General features: G+C 37.7%; 2 protein-coding genes across 7 annotated transcripts in view; one reads left to right on the top strand and one right to left on the bottom strand.

The window, feature by feature from the left end:
* The window catches only part of LOC124221013 (uncharacterized), a 58085-nt gene extending 43486 nt beyond the window's left edge, over positions 1-14599 (top strand). For 5 of the 6 annotated variants that reach the window (XM_046630613.2, XM_046630593.2, XM_069133366.1 and 2 more), the window contains 3 exons: positions 4793-5057; positions 6087-6407; positions 8302-14599. In XM_046630613.2, the coding sequence (XP_046486569.1) occupies positions 4809-5057; positions 6087-6407; positions 8302-9279 (1548 nt within the window). In that variant the 5' untranslated portion in view covers positions 4793-4808 and the 3' untranslated portion in view covers positions 9280-14599. Of the gene's footprint in view, positions 1-4792; positions 5262-6086; positions 6408-8301 lie in introns of those variants that run through there. The other variant, XM_069133374.1, reaches the window with a different exon arrangement.
* A 279-nt stretch (positions 14600-14878) lies between these two features.
* On the bottom strand, positions 14879-18478 carry LOC124221022 (peptidyl-prolyl cis-trans isomerase). Its single transcript, XM_046630637.2, has 3 exons — positions 18139-18478; positions 16909-17262; positions 14879-16614 (listed from the first exon to the last, which is right to left on the bottom strand). Exons 1-3 carry the CDS (start codon positions 18337-18339, stop codon positions 16543-16545), a joined length of 627 nt encoding a protein of 208 aa, XP_046486593.1. The 5' UTR covers positions 18340-18478; the 3' UTR covers positions 14879-16542.
* Positions 18479-18933: the final 455 nt, after the last annotated feature.

An 18933-nucleotide genomic window follows, 5' to 3' on the forward strand; every position in this document is an offset into this window, starting at 1 on the left:
TAGGCGCCTTCGGAACTTTTCAAATTCGGAACTTTAACCTCGCCCCGCTGTCGAACAGTGAATTTTCTTGGCTCGTAACCAACCCAAGCTTATTGAACGCTGAGCATTCCGACTAACAATAAGGCACAGTTTCACGACGTTATCAATGCACTCTCCGTACGTTGAAGAGACGTTGCTAATATTAGACCGATGTAGGTATGGCAACCATCGATTCAAACACCCGGAAGATGTGCACAAGTGTAACGCTTCCAAGGTTGTCAACAACTATTATTATACCTCTCTTAAATGCCATTGCAGGGAATTGCTGTGGTAAAAATAAGTTGCGGTGATATTTCTGAAGAGTTGTATGTAATATTCGTAGCATGAATGTCAAGTAAAATGTTTCGAGTATATAATTGGAAAACGGAGAACAAGAGGGCGGGATACCCGATTTTTCAGCAACAAAAGGACACTCACCTTGATTTTAAATTGCATGATTGATAAGCACCAGACCGGCACCAAATTATTCGTGTCTGGGGGCTTCGGAGAGAGTCGATGGTAATAATTGGTTGAAAGTGTAACGAAGTATTTGCCTACGCGAGGTCTGTGAAGAAGAATGAATACCAAGCCCGCGCGATTTTTCAACTCGATTTCACGTGGAAGACCCGATAATCGATACCCAATTAAAAGTTGCCGAAGTAACTTCGGGAAATTAATACGTGCTGGCATAAAGCTACGGTCTCTTAAATTTGCTATCGAAACTTTTTAACCCGCGTTCCAAAGGGTACAAGGTAGGTATATATACACGTATACAAAACGAATGGAGCCAAGTTTTGGGGTGGTAAAAATTTACATCCACAGCTGTAGGTGTATGATTTGAAACTCTGACATAGCGTTTCAATAAAGCTTCGGTATGCCGGGTCACGTACTAGCGCTTCTTGAAAGATGAAACATCAATATTAATTAGTTGACTCCGTCTATGTACAGGAAACGCTGCGAATATGGTCGCTGAACTATTTACCCGAGGGTCGAAAAAAGGGGATTGAAAAAAAGTGGACACAGTTCTAAATTACAGATCAATACAAATGTGTTTTATAATAATATCTGTAGTAAAAGCATTTGTTGACAAAAGATTGATCGATTCGGTTACAGACAACAGTAACATAATTGGCACATATTGACGAATGTATCTTATAACAGTGAGTGTAGAAAGTATATTCACAAATTCACAAAAAATTGGTCGCCGATGAGAGCTGAACGATGAACATGAATTTTCCGGCCATGATTGGCGTATTTATTCAAAAGTTGACAGTTGCCAGTAATTTATGGCATTCCCGTCTTTCCCACTCTTTGATGATCATTTCATATCGCACCATACGGTCATTGTTTTCTGGATCACTCACGCAGCTTGATCAATGCGCAATAATATTGGGGCTCTTTGTTACTCTACGGTATTCTCGCGACTCGGTATATGTGTTTGCATTCTAAATTCATTCTAGGTATTTGAGTGCATCGAGACTTGCTGGGAAGCTGGAATTACTCGGGGGGATGCGAATGGAAAAATATTGGGCTCATCTGGTCTCACATAGATCGTTTTTAATCTAATATACGTATAATTTGATCATTCATTTGCCGTGACCGAGGGAGCATTATAATAATCAGATTTATATAATTCACTAAGCGTGAAATGAAATTGCATTCGACTGAATCAATTGTTTGATCCGATTCAATAATTTGACCAACGCAATGTTCGGAAGTTTGAACAAATTTAGACCTGACCTTACCGATCGTTTGGATTATTTTTTTTTTTTTTCTTTTTCTTCTCTCATTTTTATTTATACGTACAAAATTGAATCCGTTACGCAAAAGCATTGAACACATTATAAGGTTGCTGAAAAAAAAACCTCGTGTACCAGAGACGAAACTCTTTTTTCACATACACGGTGAAAAATCTGAACAATATTTATATATTGATCGTGTCCTTTCGGGTAAAATAAGTTCAACCTACGCGGTCATTTATTGTTTAACAATTTCAGTGAAATCATTTCGGATATTTGTATTCGATTCTTAACACTATTGTCGCAACGTTACGAATGAATCATGATAACAAACTGTGCGAAAATACGGAAAATTAAAAACAGTTGTCTTCCTTGGATCCGTTCTAGGAAATTTTCTATTTCACCCAATTCGAAAGATCATAAATATTTCATTTTTTTCTTATCCGTGGATTGTTGGTTCCGATTCTCGAAAAGTAATTAGCAAGGCACGTAAACCGGTTTCGAATTTCAAGGGAGACCATTGAAATAAATTACGGCACGGCTGAGCAATAAAAATTTAGATTCATTATTCTTTGTATTATACAGTACGAACGTTAAACAAGACTGACCTTTGATGTTGAGCGTTTGCAAGTTGATTATGCCTCCGGGGTGTTTGGTTTGCTTGTTTGGCGAGTTTTCAACCGATAATAACCTTTTTTCTTTTCAAAACCTCGCTCCAGTTCCCTTTCTCGTTTACTCGCTTGCTTGCTTTCATAACACGCTTATTTTACTCGTTACTTGTAGGTATTCGCACCTCGAATCGCGAAATTTTATTTTGAGGTTTAAAAAAATTCTATTGTACATCGACCGCATTGTTCGCGTTCTTTTTGACACGCGACAAGAATTGCATCTGCGAGTGATACGTGAAAAATAATACATAACAATTCAAACGCCAACGCCAAATTGTTATACCAGGTATAATAATTATCACTACAATTATACATTTCGTACCTGAAAGTATGGAAATTTATTTGCAAAACTGATAAATTACAACTAGAGAATCTGAATGTATAAATTTCGTTTAAATTCACAAACAAATTAACGCAACTGATAATAACAATGTTAGCAATAACAGCTGGAGTGCTATTTCATTTCTCTCTAATTACTTATCATAAGAATTCTCATGCATATAAAATCTACTACTTGAAATATAACCGAGGGTTCTTCGTAGTCTAGCAGTAGAACCGTGAAAAAAAGTCAAAGCTTGTAAGCTTATCGATTGCAACCAAGAAGCTGGTCTGGAATTTATTCCCTATCGTAGAACGTGGATGCCTGATGTCAAATAACGCTTTATATTCCGATCGTTTGGTTTCACTTCTTCTTCGCTTTCTTGTATACCTACGTATAACATGTTTATCGTGCATATCCGCATGGAAAAATATACAAGCGCAAAAAAAAAAACCTTTTTGAATTTTTAGCCCTCAAATATACGTTAACTATACTGCAAAAATGGAACAATTATACTTTTGTTCCTTTACAATTTTGATATATAATGTATAATAATCATTTGATGAAAATTGATTGATTTCATAAGTATTGAAGAATTGTCTTTTAATGATATTGAGGAAATAAGTAAAGATGAAAGCTTCTATAAATCTGAATTATTAATTCTTCATGCTAATATTAAAAACATTAAAAAAATCAATAAATAAAACTGCTATCAAACTGGAAGCACCGAGTAGTGCCTTTCAGAAAAAAACTGTTATAATAATATGCGCGGAAGCTTGGCAACCGATAAGATGCATATTATAAATATATGCGGATATGCTATATATGATAATAATAGTAAGATAAATGTAGGAACATGTGTAGATCACATCTTCTACAAAGGTAATTTAAAAGTTTCTGCCGGGAAACTTGTGGACCCAATTACTGATCATTACCCAACAGGGCTCAATCTTAGCGCTGTTTCAAAAGATAATTATGGCATTAATAAAGAAAGTTTATTGAGTTGTGTGCAATTGAAGATTACGATGAATTGTGTCTCTTACAGGATATAGAAGATAAGTTTCCGTGAAAAATTGCCATTTACGAACATAATTATTTCGCATACTTGGGCAGCAGCCAAGAATCCGACAATATTGTAAATCTTTGACTGTTGTTAAAATTCTCGGCCGTAGTTACACGATCATCTTCGAGTGTTGTTATTTTGCTCACTCCTAAAACGCCTAATGTAGAAAATCTCTCTGTGTAATGTCGGGAAAGTGCGCGACGTAGGAATACTCAGCCAACGATAAAAGCAGCAAGTATAGAAGCTTTTTTGCCGTACTTGAGCCGGGAGCTTAAAATGTCGCTGACAGACGTTTGAGAGGCGAAAACTGTTTTACGGCAAGATAAAGGAAAGAAGATGAAGAAAAAAGTGATAAAAAAAAAAGATACACACAGCCAAGATTCGAGTCTTGTAAAACGTTTCTTTCCCATAGCCTCCGGCTTAAACGAAATTCAGTCGGATCCTTGGAAAAGAGGATCAAGTCGAGTAAAAATTGATACTAAAGACGTATAATATAGGCTGCCTGAAAAAAGTAATTTGACCCACAGAATGCGGATTTGTTGACTGGGGGTAATAAACTATAAGTGCGGTTAATACAAGGACGAAAATACCGAATTTTCAAGGATGTGAAAATTTTATCCGTAGAATTATTAAAATTCAGAAAGACCGAGTAAAGAATATTGGAAGTACAGAAAGGTGAAAGCATAAGACGGCAAAATTTAGAATCTGTAAAAGATTTTCTTATTAACGAGACGAATCCCGACGATTCTATATTTTTGGATTCCATGTTCTGACCCTTTTATTTTTTTATTCCTGCATACTTCGGCTTTGAAATCTATGAATTAAGTTTTAGCTTCTCAAAAAATTCAATATTTTGACCCCCGTATTTTTTGACCTTTCTATATTTTCATCCCCACTCGGATTTCCATGTCACGATGATTCCGACGCGCAGTTTCTCTGCTCCAAAAACGATTATGTAGCGAATCGGGATGTCATTATGTTGCAGAAATTCGCTTGCGGAGATGAGGAGACAATCGTATTCGTCCAGCATGAGCATCGGGAGTTCGAGCGGCGCCGGCGAGCCTCTGATCGTCGTCGAGGAGAGCCTCCTGGGGGAAGAGGAGGCTGAACGGCGAAGAACCGAATCTCCGCCCCGCTGTGTGGACCCGGATTCTCCCTCTCTCAACCCTTATCTTCTCTCGCCCTGGCGAGAGACGCGAAAACATTCCCTTCCCACGCCCCAGTGCACTTCGGGTATCACCGCGTCGCAGGTGAGCTCGGATATCCGGGTTTCAGGCGACAAGAGGCGGAGTGAAGACTCCGGATGGAAATGATCTCACAATCCGAAATAAGGAAGGGCGAAGAATTTTCAAAGTAGCCAATAATGGGGTCTCAAAGATTTTTGAGGGAATCAAACTCTCTTTATGACTATTAGAAATCGGAGAACAAGGCGCAGGAATTATAAGTACAGTAATGTGTGTATTTTTTATTTCTCAATCATCATCATCGTTTTGCTGATAAGTAGTCAGTTTTCAAATAACAATCTTGAATGTAACCGAATACACCATTGGCCCAATTGGCTTGAGCTGGAAAGAAGTCGTCTGTATTCGTCCAAAAATTAGTTGAATCGAATTTTCATCCTTATTTTTTGTTTTATACATTAATTTTACGAGGGAACTCCAGGCTTATTTTACATTTTTACGCTAAAAATTTATCGACAATATCAAACGAGCAGCTGTTGCAAATGGTTCACTGAACCTGCCGCGATGAAAAATATTCTAATCAGGTTCAGCATCGGAAGAAGAAGCATTTTTTTTCACTTTTACTGAGACACAAGATTTTTCAAAAATCAAATTATATCTTGGTAAAAAAATTTGAGAAAATAAAATACCTTGATCGTTTGAGCCATCTTTATTTGAAAGTTTCATCACTCACGAAATACGGTTGCTTTCGTAATAAAGTTGGTTAAGGATAAAAATTCAATCTAACCACGCTAGAAAATGTGTCCCTAGTATAAAATGAACTTACCAAAATTCGTGAAACTTGATCGCGTCAACTTACCCTTTTTGAAATAAATAGTGATCGATTTTTCTTCCTCTATCGATTTTGGCATCACATTCGGCAAAGTCGCGTCACCTCCTTAAAACCTCTCTTCGCTCCTCCGTTCTATAATCGTTTCGACCTGAATATGGAACAATGTTCCTCCATTCGGCTTCCTCCATTCAACGGACAATAGAGAAGGATAAGATTTTTCCTCGACCCTCGGCCCTTGGTCACGCAATTTCGCATCCTTTGCACAGGTCCGGCGGCTCAGCGAACGCGGAGAGGGTTCCGGACCGACGCCCCGGGAAGCGGCCTTCCTGGCGACGCTGTCTCAGGCCCCGACACCACAGCCGGGGGGCCGTCGACACTCGGTCGTGACGATATCGAGGGTGCCGCCGACTCTTTTCGGCCGGAACCGGCGCGAGTCCATCGCGGCATTTCCCATGGGAGCCCCGAGGATCCTTCCGAGCAGACGGGACTCGTCTTCGAGCATCGGTCTGCCGCCCAGCAACAGCGGAAGCACGCACAATCTCCAGTTGGACATCATGGACGACATCGCGGAGATAAAGGCGAAGAAAGTGAGTCGAGGGCTGTGATGAGGAAAATTTATCTCGTGACGTGAAGGAAATTCGGAGCGCGAGGGGGGGATTTGAAACGATCGTTCGTAAATTGGGGCGGGGTTGAAATTCTGAATTGGAAAAGTTGCGAAAGCGCCAGATTCCAAATTTTTTTCTGGTGAAACTTAAAGTAAAGAAATCAAACTTTGACGACACATCAAAGTTTCGAGTGGGCGGAAACCCGATGCTGAAACTTCGGAAAGTGCGAAAATGGAAAAATTTTAGACTCTGAAATATCGAAATTCTAAATGATCGAAGATTTTCAGTTCTGTGAATTTCTGGCTTGGTGAAATTTAACCAGTTTGATCTTTCTTTGTTTTTCATTTTCGATATTTTTATGTTCGGAATCCTGGTAATTCTGATTTTCGGTTTTTATGATTTTTCACAACCACTCGTTGAGTAAACTACGCTGTGTGAGTATATTTTAATTTTCAGACTATCGTAACTACTTTTCGGAACTTTGCTCAATCGTAACTTGAATTTTCGGAATCTTGCATACCGGAACTTTGAGCCGTCTGATATCCGATCATTCGGAACTTTGTTGTTTCGTAAAAGTTTTATTTCTTCACTTCAAGTTTCGCCACCAAATAAATCTGAATTAGGCGCTTTCGAAACTTTTAAAATTCAGAACTCCAACCCCGCTCCTATAAATTGCGTTCGCCTCATTTCACGACGATTTTCGATCACTTCCGTTGTTCTTCCGTTCATGTCAATGATGCAATTTACGCCCCGCTTCCGCTATTCTCTTCTCGGGTGATTTTTTTACTGGCTATCCGTGCGGAATGATCGATTCAACAGATTCGACAGCGTGCGCGGTTAACTCAATTTTCTTTGCTCTGGAAAAATAGTTCAGTTCCATACTGTTGCATACCGACTTGTCACAATCGTCTGATAATTTGCAGGTGATTCGAATTTTCCATTTTTCCTGATCGAGTGTTTCACTTGGTCGTTAACTGTGTAATAACTGTTGGATCGAATATTTAACCTTGATTTTTTCCAGTTCCTAATTCAAGTGCCCCTCATCGTGAACAATTGAAAACCGAAATCGTATCAAATTTTGATTAACTTCAGTAGATTATTTGACCCCTTCTCTTACCATTTTCTAGAATTTAGACTTAGAATAGGTCAAGAAACCGTCAAACATTGAAATTTGACAATCCACCAGTCACAAAGAATTGACAGGATAGTTCAGTATTTTTTGATACAACGATGAAAAATTGTAAGACCAGAGTAGAGAGAATCTCAGTCTTTCGAAGGTAATAAATATACGTACACCTATTTTTTTTTAATCTCTAAGGTTAATGTAGCGCTAAATTTTACTTTACAAAATTTCGTAAGTTGAAACTCCTCTGAATCTAAATCAAGAAAATGGTAATAGACCGTTAGAGAAAGCTGTATGAAATTTTGAATCCAAGAGTTTTTTGTTCCAGAAGAATTTCCTCCTCTAGGCCCACTTGAGGAAGTTGATTGGTCAAAAATCTATACTTGTTATTGATTTTTGTATCATATTCGCAAAGCGCGAAGATTTTTTGACAAAAAAAAAAAAAAATCAGAAGTATAAAAATATCGGTGCTTCATTTCAATTTGCTTCAAACATTTAGAAATCGATCTACGATGTCTGATTTTGGGCAGAAAATCATATTCTTCAATTCTAGTAATTCCCATATTTTTATATTTTTAAAAAGATCTCCGTAGCTTCCGAGTATAATATTTTTACAAATACTCAGTGTATAACTGTTTCCTAGTATGAGACTCGTGAAAAATAACCATTCCAATTAGCTTCCTACACGAATTCGATAAAAATTCTCTTTCAACCCCCATCTCTGAATTTTCTCCAACCGTTTCCCCGGCGCAGGTGCGCATGAAGATGTGGAAAACGCCGTCCCACGAACGAGTCTGCGAGGTACAGCCACTGGAAGGAAACGTCGCGGCACAAAGATACACGCAGCAGCAGCAACAGCGGAGATATTCGGACTTCTCGATCGCTGGAGCGCTGCCCCCGGCGACGGGTTCGATCCGTCGTCGAGCCTCGGAGATGCCGAAGCTGCCGTCTGGGGCGGCGGGGGTGGCGGGAGCCTCGACGCCGGTGTCGGGGGTGTCGGGGGCGGCGGGAATCGTCTGCTCCAACACGGACCTGATCTCGATTCTGAGCTCGCTGACGTCCTCGGCGACGGAGATAAACCGCTGCGGCCTGGACCAGGATGCTGGCTCGAAACCGGACCCGGGCGCGAAGAGCGCTGATCATCAGCAGCGGCGGGGACGGCTGGTCGACTTCCGGTCGAACAGCTTCGACGTCTCGATCCTCCACGGGACCGGAAACAAGCCTCAGGGTGCGACGTCGCCCCGGAACCCGTCGGCGCCGTCGAGCTGGTTCGTAAAGCGGCACCAGCCGATGTCGAAGAAGCAAAAGGGCGAGGAGGCCTCACCGACCGCCGTAACCTTCCGCGACGAACGATCGACCGTCGTAAAGATCTTCGACCCCCTCGCGAAACCGGCGAAACTATCGCCGACGCTGGAAGTCGCCGCGAATCCAACCCCCGAATCTACCAGGCACAAGGTCGTCTGGGACGACAAGAGCGGAACCAAGGTCGACGCCCAGGTACTCGGGAGCGCGATAGAGGACTTCCTCACCGCTCAACGGGGGTCCGATCCGAGCCCCGAAACACCGACTTCCGGCCCCTCGAAATCGGCCGGGGTTTCGCCCAGCAAACCGAGGTCCAGTCCCAGCAAGGTCGCCACTTGGTTCTCAGGCGCCAATTCCAAGGAGGAGGAACAGACCGAGAACTGCGAACCTTCCCTCTGTTCTACCCTCAAGGACCTCTTCGTTAAGTAGATCGCTCGTTGATCCTCCTCGTACCTGGCGATTAATAATTTCTTATCGGTCGGGTTTTTATGTCCTAGTTTGAAGCAGGGTGCAGTTTGAAAGAGGACTTACGTGTACTCGGGACAGAGAATTTATTTGCCGATCGAATGATCTCGCATCGTTTTACGATCTGATCGCAACTCATCGACGGCTGTTGATCCTTTGGGACTTTTTTTTTATTCCGTTACCTTGCGGACTGTGCGCTGTACCGGTAGCTTAAACATCGGTGGAAAACAAATTCGAACTCCGAACTACGTGGAATTTAGTCGATGCGATGGTTAAAGTCACGTCGAGTCTTTCGGCTTTTGAAGAAATTGACGGGTTTCGATGAGATGTAAAATTCGGCAGGAATTAACGAACGTAATATTTGAGGAATCATTCGCGTAAACCTGCTTGTTCAAAAGAAAAACGCAGTCAACAGATATGTAATTATAATTTGAAAAAAATTATTTTAATTGATTGAAATTATTTTTATTCGCCAGGTTTAAGAATAATGCCGCGGTGTAAGAACCGGTTTTTGATTTGATTCGCGCGCCTGTTCGTCGTGAGAAAATTTAAGGCAGTAGGAAAAATTGTTCTGGATAATTTAAAATGAGGTAGCATCTGAAGTAAAGCGATTAAGGTCAACAGGTCGTTAATAAAATAATTGCATTTAACGAGAGCTACTCTGCTCTGAGGAAAATGTAACAGCTCTGCCTTTACGACGTTATTTTTGCTCCAGCACTGAATGGGAAAAGAAATTCGATGAATAAAGGAAACAAAAAGTTAACTAGAATATGATGCGTAAGTATAATTTAATATCTACGGATAATGATAATCAATATTTTTGGTCCTGTGCTACTCGAAGAGTAAGTGAAAAATATAGGTATATGAATTAACAATGGAAAACAATCAATCATGATGTGAATTTCAAAACGTCATCTATTTAAACAGAATTCGCATAGGATGCAATGCAGTAAGAAAAAATATAATTTTCGTCGTATAAATCGGATATCTATAAATCGTATAAATTCGATGTTTATACAAATAATCAGTAACAATATATTAACGCACGGAATAACGTGCATAAATAAATAACTATATGGTGAAAGGTACAAGCGTATATGTAATTTCCTTTGCTGGTCAAAGGATGTAGTGAATATATACATACATATACCGTTATACGTGTATGTATATTCTATATACCTACCGCACGATAGGTAGGATTGTAAATATGAGGATGATATTATGGATGTGTAACAGTTCTTGAATGTTTCAACCAACTTCGTATAATGTTATACCTTACCCAATATTGTATATCATAACGTAAACTCATGTGACTTAAATAACCGGTAATTTTACATGGCAGATACATGTATAGGTATTAATACGATGCACTGGAAGCAGGCCAATTGTAAGTGTGCGCGGATTCCGGGACGATAAGATAGTAGAAAATACACGATATCGAACAGAGAGAACGAGGATAAATAAAATTTCATTTCACTCGCCGTTTCCGACACTGAATCGTATCGGATAAAATCCATAAAATATCGTCCAATGAAATAAAAACCTTTGATCGATTTCCCATTCACTGGCAATTCCTCACACGATAATGCGAAAATATTTCTAGCGCGTGATTTAATTGAAATTTGGTGCATCGCATATTTACACGTAGACGCGTTTAGTACCGGAAGTAAAGCAAGGACCATTCCTAATAGTAGATTATACATGATAAATTTATAGATACAACATATATAGACAATCGTATTACGAGGATTTAAAATGTGTCATTTTATGTACCCATACTATAAATGTAAATTACAAATTGTGGGTGTGTATTGTACGATCAATCATTAGTACCTATTTAAATATATAGATACGCATATTACTATCGGTATATCGACTATTCATGTGTCTTAACTTCTTGTTTTGGAATACGTGTATAATATTTGAAATTGGCTAACACATCTTTGTGTATGTTCATATTTAGCGATAATTTGTATAGATTTATATACACATAAATATGAGATAAATATGATATATCATTGAATTAACGCAATTAATATTATATACATACATATATTTATATATTTATATAGCATCAAGTGACCAAGCTGATAGGAGTTATAGATGCGGTCGAGCTGAGTAAATTAACCTGAAGAACGTGTTACCTCCGAAGTCGCATTCGCCAGATACGACCGGCTAAAAAAAAAAATCTTACCAAGCGCCGGCATATAGGCAACCGATTACACAGCAGGCAGTGGATAGCGAAAACACTTTTGGCACTGAATTTAGATCGCTAACCGTTGACTGCTGTGTACTCGGGTTGCCTACATGCCGGCGTTTAGCGGAATTTCTTTTAACCGGTCGTATTTCGCTAGTATGACTTTAGAGACTACACGTTCTTCGGGTTAATTTACTCAGCTCGACCGCATCTATAACTCTTGTCAGTTTGGTCACTTGATGCTGGGTCACCCTGTACCACATATACTATATATGAATATATATATGTATAATATACGAAACGCATATGATAATAGTCCTACCATCATACAAGAATGTAAATAGAATTATCAAATTACGTATAACCTACCTTAAATGTTCCTCGTTAATTATATGTGTATTTAATTATTCACTTCGGATAAAAATTATTCTTACTGTTATTATTGTTACTAATATTATTATTATTATCATTGTGTACCTAAGAATATAAATTATGTGTATATAATACGTAATACATATAAATCGTAATCGGATTTACGAAATGTAAACGCAGTAAACAATATTGCAATAATATATGTACCTATAATTAATCAAACTAACGTGTCGCACCCTGATATTTTAATGAAAAGGTACATACACATATACATGGATACGTAACGATCACTTTCGACATACTTTTGTCTTTTGTGAATTTTATCTTTTTTACCGTTTCTGCTTTCCGCAAAGCTTAAGAACGAATTTCAATATCTTATAATGCGTGGTACACCCGTAGTGCACATATATTTTTCATTAAAAACCGAATTAATGGGTGGACCTGAAAATTCGTTAGAAATACCCATGTACAAAAGACAATAACTATTTGTAAAGTCGCATTTTAATGACACATTGTTTTCTTCTCAAGTGAATTTTTGAACAGTTAAAGAAAAGGGAGGATGAAAAATCAAAAGGATTTACCTATAATTGTAATACTTTAGGCAGTAATAATTGCGTTTTGATGGATTATCGCAAGAGATAAGAAAAATTTTCTTCAAAATTCTTGTTACAATTATTATTCGTATTGATGTACGAATAGAATCAAATTGTGACTCCGAGATTATCGAATCTTGAGGTTTATAATAATATGACGGTATATCGCCCTAATTATTGTGTAAAAAATGAATCACTATCATTTAATCTTTAGGTAAATACAATTACATACGTACCTATACACGTACAATGATTGCGAGACAGGTAATATTGTTAAATTTTAGTCACGTAGCTAGCTGCGCGTAAGATCAAGGATCAAGAACTTGAGGATCATGTATGGGGTGGATGAATCATTAATTAGACAAATCAGTTGTAAGTATTAAAAAAAAAAACAGAAAAGAAAGAAGAACAGAAAATTCGTATTACGTACCTATAATGAATGATTAACTCGTGAACTTGAATATAATAATACAACCATCACCTTTGTTATCGTTAGTTAAAATATCAGGCGTACCGTATAAACTTAATTGAAAATAAATGTGCTGTGGAAACTGTAAACATATTGTTACATGTAGTATATCGAAGTGTTTCAAGTACAGAATGATAATTTGAACTAAACGAAAGTGAAAACGGAAATACGGTAATTTGAACACGTGGGTTGTTTACGATGTTTTCTTAATTTTCATTTCGTTTTGTCAACTGCGACAACTCGACGCCCAATCGACCTTATACCAGCTTTTCTCAAAGATTAGCGCGGCGCCGTTTGGCATATTTTCTAATATCAGGATATCTCCTAGAGTAGGCCGGTTACGCAATTTACAAAGAGACTGAACAAAAGTTGAAAAGCCGCAATCAGGTATAAATCAAAACGCCGACGTGTATCAATCCTACTTAAATATCAGATATTCTGGCGTGTACACACGAAAAAAGAATACATTACAGAATCAAGTCGTTTTATTATGTTTGCCTGATTTACCTACACTACAGCCGATTTAATCCAAAGTTTGTCTAGTATAAATTAGATTTACTTGAAATGAAAAATTTATTCGAACCGACGCCGTTTGTGGTTCGATTTAACATATTTTCACATATTTTTCGACAAACTGAATAACTTGTCCTATTGTTATAAGGACCATTCAAATGATACGAATCTATGGAATTAAATTTATTATTCCAGCCAACCTAACGTTTACAATTAAATTTGCTAATATTTCGGGATTTAGGTAAAAGAATTTGACTACACCAAAACATACGAATAGTAATTAATCAAATCAAATTAAAAGTGCGTTGGTTTTTAGAAAAATGTCACAAATTCGAATAAACTTTTTTCAAAATTAGAAAATCATATTACGAATTACTGCTACTCAAAAAATTGAGTACCTACAAACCCCATGGAAAGTGTTTGAAAATTTCTGCCCCTTTTGTCACAATCAGTTTTCACCTAACTTTCAACACTTTCTCAAGTGTTCTGAGGAAATTTTACTAATCAAATAATTAATTTCAATGATATGAAATTTTTTGCAATTTTTTTTTTTGCAAAGTTATTGATAACGTTGAAATTTCTACTGAGTTTCAGGTTATTTTTAATCAGACAGTTAAATATCTGCCGATATTTTATTACGTTTCTTTAACTTTCCTGAATTTAATGAGTAATTTTTCAAGAATAATTCCGTGGTAAAATTTTTAATAGAGATTAGAATAAAATTAGCAAAGTTTGATGAAATTTGAGGGTATACTTACAACTCTTTTTAGCCTGGAATTTATATGTTTTGTATATGATTCTTTATACAGTGGCGAATAATTACTTTGTCGTGGGAAAATATAAACTCAATCACGTCGCAATGAATGGAAGGAGGTGCCTAATGAATAAATGGGGTAAAGTTTGCGTTTCAAGTGAATATTAACAGCCAGGTGGTGAATAAGAATCACAGGAAACCGATATCTGCGTTGTAAATGAGAATAAAAATAAATACAAGATAATAATATACTTACGAAATAATACTACGGTCTATTTATGGGGTAAAAATGTCATCATTATCTCGAAAGCAAATATTGTCTATCTTTCAGTCTGAGTATAAGCGCTATATGTATAGAAATTCTACAAATGAAAATTATACCAAATGTTGCTATAAAATCTAAATAAATCTTGAATGTTTAAATTTGTCTTTATTTCGCAGCCTAAAATCTTTCGTTTGATAAGACTATGAGGCTTATGTGACTGTTTTGAAATAATTTTGCAAACACAGTCTGTGGATTTCGTGTCATCAGATTGTGATATTGCGTAGTTAGTCATTTACGCATTTCAAAACAAAAAATTTCATCTTACCCTTATACAATCCAATTTCTTTACAGTAATTCGGATTTCAAGGTTTTCTTTTTTTTTAATAAAATCGATACAACATAATTACGATTTGCGATTTATTCACGTATTACATAGGCGTGTTATTTCCAACAGAGTTTTTCATTAACGTGCTACCTACTAAGATTACAAGTTTAGACGATAAATTGGAGCAGTGAAAAATCGCTGGATTAAAACACCTTTCGAAAGTGTACAAATCGATTAATTCTCGCATGTATTTCGTGCCCTTCTGTTAACCAGACAGGAGTATGCAATTGTGTATTTATAAACGTTCTACGATCAATCCGATCAACCTTACTAAAAACAATCAAAGGTCGGAATTAAAGATCGTTGTTGAATATTCGAAATTGATGGCAAGGAATTTCATGGCTAACAGATATACAGTCAAGTAGATTTAAAAATAATGTGTCAAGTTAAAGTGATAACATTTATTACGCATGGTAGAAAGTAATGAAAAAAATTATTATTACAAGTAGTATAAGGAAGACGATGAAAACGACAGCCCAGGAAATAAAAAAACAACTCTGCTTTGTTCGTTTTTTTTTTTTTTTTTTTTTCAGTTTGGTTTTGTGGAAACAATTTTACCTGGTAGAAACCGGAATTGTTGGATCAATTCAATAACACTCTTCGATATCATAAGTTACGGAGTGAAGGTATAAGTATGTAAATGTATACTACATAAAATTGAGCGGCGTTGAAAAACAACCGCGAAATTAGAAACTGTTGTTGTACATAGTTAGCCACAACCAATCAAGTTTTATTCTCGATTTATATATATTTGAACAATTTAACCTTACCTACAGCAAGGTACAAGGTAAACACACACATATAATATATCTATGTTTGAATTAAGCTAACAAGCTTTTGAAGAGTGTATCTACATTGGACCCAATAAATCAAGTATAAAAATTACAATCAATTAAAAGTAAAGTGATTCATAGGATCAGCTTATACGAGGCAGACGTAGTAACATCAGATTTAATTCTTTCTAAATTATTTAAATATCTACGAGGTTTAATCGAGCAAAAGAAAAACTTCACATCGGTGTTAAGCTCTCTTTCGTGTGCGCTTGGGATAACGGAAAGACATTATTTCTTTGGAGATTTGGCGTCGTTATTATAACTATTGGTTTTAAAAGAGAAAAAAAAAGAACTTTTTTTATTAGTCGAAAGCTCGCTATTTTTATCAAATGATAACTTTTGCTTTTCATTACCAAGGTGTTCACAATTACCCTATAGCCATAATTAAAGCTATACAAATATTTCAGCATTGAGAAAAGATGTTCGGATACATGCAGAAGATAAGTAAAACTCTCAATTTTGCGTGATTGCGAAGACTTCAAGTTTTACACGCTATTCCTAAGACCACTGAAATCTAATTTGCTGGACACCCGGATAATGAGATCAAATTTATCCAGTGTGCGACACCCGCGGTGTTGCGGGGAATTTACTAGAATGGTGTACAGAGCCACTGGTATATTTTATTGCCATGTTCTCTTCGATTCTCTTTGATCCTCGGGTACACACAGGATAAAATGATGACAAGGCAGTGAGCAGAGTCGCGTTAGACCTGTATGGCGTATTGGTTCTAGTATATCTAGTTGATACGTTTGCCTCGCATTGAATAACGTGGATAGAGATGATGATAGTTTTATGCAACTGGTTAATTAAAATGCAAACAGTCATTCAAGTATCCCAGCCTAGTATCTACAGCTCTCCGCTATCAACGATGGTAATCTTCTTGGTAGTCTTGCCGCTCTGAGTACCCATGGATTCCAGCTGAAAATAAAAGCAAATGAAACACGGTTAGCTACATTTCTTGCTCAGCATTCTGAGGGCAAACTTCAAGCTGAGTTTCTATAAATAGAAAATAGTTCGCAAGTCGTGAAGTGAGTATCTCTTTCACAGCTCTTCAAATGTTTCTCAATTCCAACAAGTTTCAGTCAATTAAAAATCTAATTAGAATACCGCTTCTGCTTAAAATTCCCTCACTTTCAGCAAGATTACTGGTTCTTTGAACAAGCCAGTTTCACCCTAGTTTGGACTAGGACGACAAATGAGTAAAATATTCACCTTCTTAACAATGTCCATTCCTTCAACAACTTTACCAAAGACAACGTGCTTGTTATCAAGCCAGCTGGTCTTAGCAGTTGTGATGAAGAACTGGCTGCCGTTGGTGTTGGGCCCTGCGTTAGCCATGGAAAGAGTGCCAGGCTCAAGATGCTTCAGGGTAAAGTTTTCGTCCTCGAATTTATTGCCATAGATTGACTTTCCTCCAGTACCATTGTGGTTGGTGAAGTCACCACCCTGGCACATGAAGTTGGGGATCACTCTGTGGAAACTGCTACCCTTGTAGCCATAGCCCTTCTCGCCTGTGCACAGTGCACGGAAATTTTCTACCGTCTTAGGAACGACATCGCTTCTCAGCTGAAATTGGTGGGGGAAAAAAAATTGAAGTTAAGTAACAAGGAAGTGGAATAATTGGATAGAATAATTTGTATCGGTAGAAATACGTGGGTGTAAGAGCAGAAAAAGAACATATCCATGTCGAAAAATTTACAGGAACAAATCGAGTCCGCGAGTTTTTGGAATAAAAAAATTGATACCTTTTTGTAATAAGGTGTTTGTTATGAAGTATATCAATGCGATATCTTGATAATAAGAGAGTGCAAAGATAATAATGTTGATATAAAACAGCTGTCTTGGTACGGCAAGCGGAGGCGTATACATAATATATAGTAATGAATGAATCATAAGCTGACGTACGATATACCGTACATAACAGTAAAAAATGGTGAGATACATCATTATAACAATTCATTAAGCGTTAAATTGAACTGACAATTTAATCCGGATTAAAGAACATTATCGTTATAACGCAACGCGTTGATAAAATATGCGGTGAAATAATCATATCCGCGATGGGTATAGGATGCCAAAGTACAATCACGATCCCAAAGTGAATGGAAAATTTTGGAGAATCATGCGGTAACGCCGAAGGTCGGCATGGCCGGATATGGCAGAGCAGAGGAAGAGAATCGTTGCACGTGTGAAAACGCGAACAATGGGAACAAATATCGGGCAATATTGGAAATATTTTGTCGAAGGATTGACGAAGAATAGAAATGCAAAGATTCGTCGCCGATTCGTAGTGAAATACCGATTCCAAAGTTGATAGATTAATAGCGGCCGGCAGAGTATCCAAGATGGTGACCGGTGTTAAAACGGAACCGTGTTAATGGCGGGGTCAATGAGTCGGCGTTATTAAGCGGTTATTTTATAAAATAGTGGATAAATATTTACCTCCATAACGATGCGACCGACGGGCTTGCTGTCGGCGGCCATATCGAAGAAAACTCGTGGTAATCCCATTTTCGTTACTTTCGAAGAAAAGTTTCTTAGAGACTCTGAGAACGACGGACTGCTGCAGGCGGCAACTCCCAAGCGGCTGAAGGTCGAATCAATTGACAGTCGTCCTACCCGGCAGATCGATGCTAACGCCATTTTAACCAAGCCGGAAATTAATTATGAACAATGAGAATACAACAATTACGCGATACCACGAAATACTACGAGGCTGTAAACTCCCTGCTGATAATTTACGGAGACGTTATTACGTAAGAAAGCGTTACTTTTAGATCAAATATTAGTTGATTATTGAGTGCGGCACCATGCTGAAGCACGCCGACCAATTGGAGCGCTTGTTTCACCCTAGAAACAAAACTATTCCTGAGGAATGCGTCGCTAAGCCTCGTCCGCGCCACAAAAATCGAACTATACCCACAGACGCTCGTTGATCGTTATAAACTGCGTTTACGTATTAAAAATCCATGAGATATTCCGTTAACTAACGGTTACTCTTATACAGACATGCTTAAGGATTTTAATACCAAAATCCAATAGAAATGTACTGGATTTAGCTATTTGATGTCGCTAAAATATATCCACCAGATTTCAGAAATTTTTAACCATTCAAATTTCGCTCGTTAAATTAACCGGCAGTTCAGATCAACATAATGTTAGAATTTCGATAGAACCGAGGTAAACGCTGTATTTTCTCATTTAAATATCTTTGTGATCTCAATTTAAAATCAAGTG

The sequence above is a fragment of the Neodiprion pinetum genome, chromosome 1, assembly GCF_021155775.2.
Source record: "Neodiprion pinetum isolate iyNeoPine1 chromosome 1, iyNeoPine1.2, whole genome shotgun sequence".
Classification (NCBI taxonomy): Eukaryota; Metazoa; Arthropoda; class Insecta; order Hymenoptera; family Diprionidae; genus Neodiprion; species Neodiprion pinetum.